The sequence below is a fragment of the Salvelinus fontinalis genome, chromosome 32, assembly GCF_029448725.1.
Source record: "Salvelinus fontinalis isolate EN_2023a chromosome 32, ASM2944872v1, whole genome shotgun sequence".
Lineage (NCBI taxonomy): Eukaryota > Metazoa > Chordata > Actinopteri > Salmoniformes > Salmonidae > Salvelinus > Salvelinus fontinalis.
The window spans coordinates 6579629-6586855 of NC_074696.1; the positions used below are offsets into that span (position 1 = coordinate 6579629).

Here is a 7227-nt window from a genome sequence, read left to right on the forward strand (position 1 = left end):
GTTCTTAAGGTGGTTTCCCCGGTTGTTTTTCTCTCCAGGGCTCGTCTAAACTGGAGAAAGCAGAGATTCTGCAGATGACGGTGGACCACCTTAAGCTGCTGCATGCCATGGGGGGCAAAGGTGAGACCGTCCAGTCTTTCCACCTTAAGCTGCCGCATGCCATGGGGGGAAAAGGTGAGACCGTCCAGTCTTTCCACCTTAAGCTGCCGCATGCCATGGGGGGGCAAAGGTGAGACCGTCCAGTCTTTACACCTTAATCTGCCGCATGCCATGGGGGGCAAAGGTGAGACCGTCCCGTCTTTCCACCTTAATCTGCCGCATGCCATGGGGGGGCAAAGGTGAGACCGTCCAGTCTTTCCACCTTAAACTGCCGCATGCCATGGGGGGCAAAGGTGAGACCGTCCAGTCTTTTCACCTTAAACTGCCGCATGCCATGGGGGGCAAAGGTGAGACCGTCCAGTCTTTCCACCTTAACCTGTTGGGGATGGGGGCGCTGTTTAGACTATTTATGCTAATTTGGCTAATTTTTTAAACGGCTTCCCACAAAATCCTTGATCGTACAATATGCATATTATTATTATTATTGCGATAGAAAACTAGTCATATAGTTTCTATAGGAGTTGAAATTTTGTCTCTAAGTGGAACAGAGCCCATTCTACAGCAATTTCCCTGACATGGAGTCAGATTTGAGAAATGTTGGCCACTCTTCTGAAGTCAGTTAAAAGGGCACTGTCATTGCTATGACTATACGGACACTTCTTACGTCTTCCCCTGGATGCCTTTACGTGATGACGATTCCAATGGGGTCGATTGCGCGTTCACAGGCCCTACAAATGAAAAAACCCTGAAGCTAGTCATTCTTTTGGAGCTGCGTCATGAGCCTAGAGGACACCGTGCGCGCACCTGTTCCAAGCGTTAGTTTAGCCTGTTATATTTCTCCGGTCATCTTTTCACTCGTTATAGGAGTTAAAAAACATCATAAGGTAGTTAATTTAAAGCGTTTTATAGCAATTTATATCCGTTTAGTGCGATTTTGGGACATTTATTTTTGCAACGATGTGAAAAGTTGGGCACGCTTTTCAGTTCATCCCGAACGCAGTTGACATTTCCACATGGCAAGGAGGACAGCTTTCCCCCAAAAGACGATTTCCCCAAGAAAGGATCCTTTGCCCAAGATACTGATGGAAGAACAGCTCAAGGTAGGACATTTTTATTATGATAAATCGTGTTTCTGTCGAAACATTTTAGTGGCTTAGGACGCCATGTTTTTTGACGTAGCTTCGCTTGGCGCAAACTGTATTGAAAAGTAAGGATAAATTAAAAAATGTAATAACGCAATTGTATTAAGAATTAAATTGTCTATCAATCCCTGTCCACCCTATATTTTTTAGTCACGTTTATGAGTATTTATGTATAAGAGTAGATCACTGTCTAAGTGGCGCAAGGACTTTTTCTTTACCAGCTTGTCTACATTTCACATTGTCTAACCATGATTTTGGTGGCTAAATATAAACATTTTTTTATAAACATTTTTCTAATTGCTATGTGCTAAGCTAATATAATGATTTATTGTGTTTTCGCTGTAAGACACTTAGAAAATCTGAAATATTGTCTGTATTCACAGGATCTGTGTCTTTCGATTCGTGTATGCTGTGTATTTTTACGAAATGTTTGATGATTAGTAGTTAGGTAAACACGTTGCTCATTGTAATTATTCTAGTCCATTTGTGACGGTGGGTGCAATTGTAAACTATGCCATCTACCTGAAATATGCACTTTTTTCTAACAAAACCTATCCCATACCATAAATATGTTATCAGACTGTCATCTAATGAGTTTTTTTGTTGGTTAGGGGCTATAAATATCTTAGTTTAGCCGAATTGGTGATGGCTACTGGTGTTGGTGGGACAAATAAAAGATGGTGGATTATGCTATGTGTTTTTAGGTAATAGATGTACATCTTTACATATTGTGTCTTCCCTGTAAAACATTTTAAAAATCGGAAATGTTGACTGGATTCACAAGATCTGTGTCTTTCATTAGCTGTATTGGACTTTAATGTGTGAAAGTTAAATATTTTAAAAAATATTTTTTTTGAATTTCGCGGCACTGGTTTTTCAGTGGGGGGGGGGGGGGGTGTGCCGCTAGCGCCACGCTGATCCTAGACAGGTTAAGCTGCCGCATGCCATGGGGGGCAAAGGTGAGACCGTCCAGTCTTTACACCTTAATCTGCCGCATGCCATGGGGGGCAAAGGTGAGACGTTAGGCTAGGCTATGCTAGTCAGCTTTTTTGATGAGGAGGATCCTGGATCCGGGATGGGTATTAGGTAAAGGCTAAGCTGCTGCATGCCATGGGGGGCAAAGTTGTATATCCAACATCAATGTATGTGTGATATTTCCAGAAGTCCATTATCATGGACTGATTCTATCATGGACTGATTCTTAAAACTTGTTTGGGATAGGGGGCAGCATTTTCACGTTTGGATGAAAAGCGTGCCCAGAGAAAACTGCCTGCTACTCAGGCCCAGTTGCTAATATATGCATATTATTAGTATATTTGGATAGAAAACACTCTGAAGTTCCTACAACTGTTTGAATGATGTCTGTGAGTATAACAGAACTCATATGGCAGGCGAAAATCTGAGAAAAATCCAACCAGGAAGGGGAAATCTGAGGTTTGAAGTTTTTCAACTCATTGCCTATCGAATATCCAGTGTCTATGGGGTCATATTGCACTTCCTAAGGCTTCCACTAGATGTCAACAGTCTTTAGAACCTTGTTTGAAGATTCTACTGTGAAGGAAGGGGGAATGGGAGGGGATTGAGTCAGTGGTCTGGCAGAGTGCCATGATCTGATCATGCACACGCACGTAAGAGGTAGCTGTGTTCCATCGCATTTCTAAAGACAAAGGAATTCTCCGATTGGAACATTATTGAAGATTTACGTTAAAAACATCCTAAAGATTGATTCTATACATCGTTTGACATGTTTCTACGAACTGTAATATGACTTTTCGTCTGAACTTTCGTCTGGACTTGCTCACGCCTCATGAGTTTGGATTTGTGAACTGAACGCGCTAACAAAAGGAGGTATTTGGACAGAAATTATGGACTTTATCGAACAAATCAAACATTTATTGTGGAACTGGGATTCCTGGGAGTGCATTCTGATGAAGATCATCAAAGGTAAGTTAATATTTATAACGATAATTCTGACTTTTACTGACTCCACAACATGGCGGATATCTGTGTGGCTTGTGTTTGTTGTCTGAGCGCTGTACTCAGAATATTGCATGGTTTGTTTTTTCGTAAAGTTTTTTTTAAATCTGACACAGCGGTTGCATTAAGGAGAAGTATATCTCTAATTCTGTGCATAACACTTGTATCTTAGATTAAAGTTAATGATGAGTATTTCTGTAAATTGATGTGGCTCGCTGCAAAATCACCGGATGTTTTGGAAGCAAAACATTACTTACCATAATGCACCAATATAAACTGAGATTTTTGGATATAAATATGAACTTTATCGAACAAAACAAACATGTATTGTGTAACATGAAGTCCTTTGAGTGCCATCTGATGAAGATCATCAAAGGTTAGTGATTCATTTTATCTCTATTTCTGCTTTTTGTGACTCCTCTCTTTGGCTGGAAAATGGATGTATGTGTTTTTTGTGACTAGGCTCTGACCTAACATAATATGTAATATGTTGTGCTTTCGCTGTAAAGCCTTTTTGAAATCAGACACGGTGGGTAGATTAACAAGAAGTTAAGCTTTAATTTGGTGTATTGCACTTGTGAATGTATGAAAGTTACATATTTCAAAAAAATATTTTTGAACTTCGCACGTTGCCTTTTCAGCGGAATGTTGTCCATGAGAAGTTAATTTCCTCCCTTTGATCTCCTTTTCCTTCTATGTTTCCTCCCCCCCTCTCGTTCCTCCCTCCCCCCTCTCCTTCCTCCCTCCCCCTCTCCTTCCTCCCTCTCTCTCCCTCTCCTTCCTCCCTCCCCCCCCTCTCCTTCCTCCCTCTCTCTCTCCCCCTCTCCTTCCTCCTTCCCTCCCCTCTCTCCTTCCTCCTTCCCTCCCCCCTCTCCTTCCTCCCTCCATCCCCTTCTCCTTCCTCCCTCTCTCCCCCTCTCCTTCCTCTCTCCTCCCTATCTCCTTCTTCCCTCCCTTCCCCGCTCCTTCCTTCCTCCCTCCCTCCCTCCCTCCCTCTCTCCCCCTCTCCTTTCTCCTTCCCTCCCTTCTTCCTTCCTCCCTCCCTCCCTCCCCCTCTCCTTTCTCCCTCCCTCCCCCCCTCTCCTTCCTCCCTCCCTCCCTCCCTCCCCCTCTCCTTTCTCCCTCCCTCCCTCCCCCTCTCCTTCCTCCCTCTCTCTCTCTCAGGGTACTTTGATGCGCGGGTCCTGGCAGTGGACTATAGGACTCTGGGATTCAGAGAGTGTGTAGGAGAGCTGGTCCGGTACCTGAGCTGTTTAGAAGGAGGGGTGGACTCGCCGGACCCTATCGGTGCCCGCCTGGTCTCCCACCTCTCCCACTGCGCCAGCCAACTGGACCCCCTTCTCCTTCAGTCGCCCCACACCTCCTCCGCCCTCCCTTTTCCTCCCTGGCCGTGGATCTCCTCCTATCACCAGATGTCACCTGCCTCGTCTCCCACCTCTCCATCTTTCTCCGCGAGGCGGAGGGAGCCGGCACGCCTGGGGGGTGGGGGTTATCCGTCCCACTCAGCCGACACCTTGCGTCTCGCCCCAATGGGGTGCCAACAGGGGTCCATGCTCGCCCCTGCTTTGGTGTCTGAGCTTCGCAGGGTGCCCTCTCTCCCGCCACCTTCCTCCCCTGCCCTCACCGCTACCCCCACTCACAGACTCACTCAGCAGTCCTCTGGAGCCTCACTCCTCCTAACCTCCTCTTCCTCCTCTTCCTCCTCCTTTCCCTCTGCTCCTCCACAAGTCACCTTCAGACCCTTTGCCCCTCTGGGGTCTCCCGCGGGTCAGCGCAGGGGCAAAGCTGCAAAGATCTGGGGGACTGAGATAGGAGCCTTCTGATCCAGAACCTGTCAACATGATGCACCATGTAAAGTTTGCTCTTAACCACAGATCTAGGATCAGATTACCCAACCCTTAAACCTACCCTTAACCCAGTGGAGGTTGCCGAGGGGAGGACGGCTCATAATAATATCTGGAACGGAGCAAATGGGACGGCATCAAACACCTGGAAACCATATGCTTGATGTACAGTATTTGATACCATTCCACCCATTCCGCTCCAGCCATTACCACGAGCCCCAATAAATGTTCCATCAACCTCCTGTGCCTTAAACACAGCTCTAGGATCAGATTACCCCCCCCCCCCCCCCCCTTAACCACAGATCTAGGATCAGATTACCCAACCCTCCCTTAACCACAGATCTAGGATCAGATTACCTTACCCCTAACCATTAAAGGGTGGAAACCATATGACCCTAGATCAATGGTTAGGAACAGCCTCTCTCTCTGTCTCTCTGTCTCTCTATCTCTATTTCTATCTCTCTCGCTCTCTCACACACACAAAAATTACATATATAAATGACAGGGACTCTAAAGCCATACAATATGACAGACAGGAGGACAGACAGACAGAGAAACAAACAGACTGGAATCAAACAGGGATGGACAGAGCAACAGATGGACAAATGAAGTCAAGATGGAAGACAGAGTCATAAGAGAGAAACAGAATAACTCAGAAGGACTTCCAGAGATCTACTCAGCCTTAAGAAGGACTTCCAGAGATCTACTCAGCCTTAAGAAGGACTTCCAGAGATCTACTCAGCCTTGAGAAGGGCTGACTGAATAACTCAGAAGGACTTCCAGAGATCTACTCAGCCTTGAGAAGGACTTCCAGAGCTCTGCTCAGCCTTGAGAAGGGCTGACTGAATAACTCAGAAGGACTTCCAGAGATCTACTCAGCCTTGAGAAGGACTTCCAGAGCTCTGCTCAGCCTTGAGAAGGGCTGACTGAATAACTCAGAAGGACTTCCAGAGATCTACTCAGCCTTAAGAAGGACTTCCAGAGATCTACTCAGCCTTAAGAAGGACTTCCAGAGATCTACTCAGCCTTGAGAAGGGCTGACTGAATAACTCAGAAGGACTTCCAGAGATCTACTCAGCCTTGAGAAGGACTTCCAGAGCTCTGCTCAGCCTTGAGAAGGGCTGACTGAATAACTCAGAAGGACTTCCAGAGATCTACTCAGCCTTGGGAAGGACTTCCAGAGCTCTGCTCAGCCTTGAGAAGGACTTCCAGAGATCTACTCGGCCTTGAGAAGGGCTGACAGAATAACTCAGAAGGACTTCCAGAGATCTACTCAGCCTTGAGAAGGGCTTCCAGAGCTCTGCTCAGCCTTGAGAAGGACTGACTGAATAACTCAGAAGGGCTTCCAGAGATCTACTCGGCCTTGAGAAGGGCTGACTGACGGTCCTACTTGTACAGAAAGCTCTGAATCTCAGTTTGGACGTGGGTCTTCATAGCAATACCACGTTGTTCTCCATTAGAAGTGGCCCAATAAGACGGTCTATGAACAAACAAATGCAAGAGACTATATATACAACAGAGACATGTATATTGTTCTTTCTTAAAACATTCCCAGATTTTCCAGAAATTCTGTTTGCTGGATTCCGGATTTTCCGCTTTCTTCACTTCCTTATCCAGGAATCTTACAGTTGGGATGTCTGGTATATTGAGGAAGTTAGATATAGAATGTAATCTCTGCCAACCTAGAGGGAGACACAGCTCTTCTCAGACTGTTGCTGTGAACTGAACTGCGTTTGTCATGTATTTTTGCTGTGATGTTTTAATTTGTATATTTTAAATCATTTTACGTACATTTTATTACCCTGATTGATTCCGTTTTCATTCAAACGGAATGGCTGATAAAAATGGTATTTAAATAAGTGTCGGATGTTCGTGTTTATTGTGTCTCTCCTTTATTTTATTTTTGGAAATGTGTTTGTGTGAGGAAGAGAGAAAGAGAGAGGAGTGAGTGAGAGAGAGAGAGAGAGAGAGGAAGAGTGAGAGAGAGAGAGGATAGAGAGAGAGAGAGAGAGAGAGAGAGACAGGGGGAGAGGAAGAGAGAGAGGAGAGAGAGAGAGAGAGGAAGAGAGAGAGAGGGGGAGAGAGAGACCGAGAGAGGAAGACAGAGAGAGGGGGAGAGAGAGAGAGACAGAGAGAGGAAGAGAGAGAGAGGGGGAGAGAGAGAG

At 45.6% G+C, this 7227-nt stretch overlaps 1 protein-coding gene across 1 annotated transcript in view; it reads left to right on the plus strand.

The window, feature by feature from the left end:
- LOC129830509 (hairy/enhancer-of-split related with YRPW motif-like protein) overlaps positions 1-6921 on the plus strand; it is a 27860-nt gene extending 20939 nt beyond the window's left edge. The window contains exons 2-3 of the mRNA XM_055893083.1: positions 10-120; positions 4383-6921. Coding sequence (XP_055749058.1) covers positions 10-120; positions 4383-5041 — 770 coding nt within the window. The 3' untranslated portion in view covers positions 5042-6921. The remainder of the gene's footprint in view (positions 1-9; positions 121-4382) is intronic.
- The last annotated feature ends 306 nt before the right edge of the window (positions 6922-7227 follow it).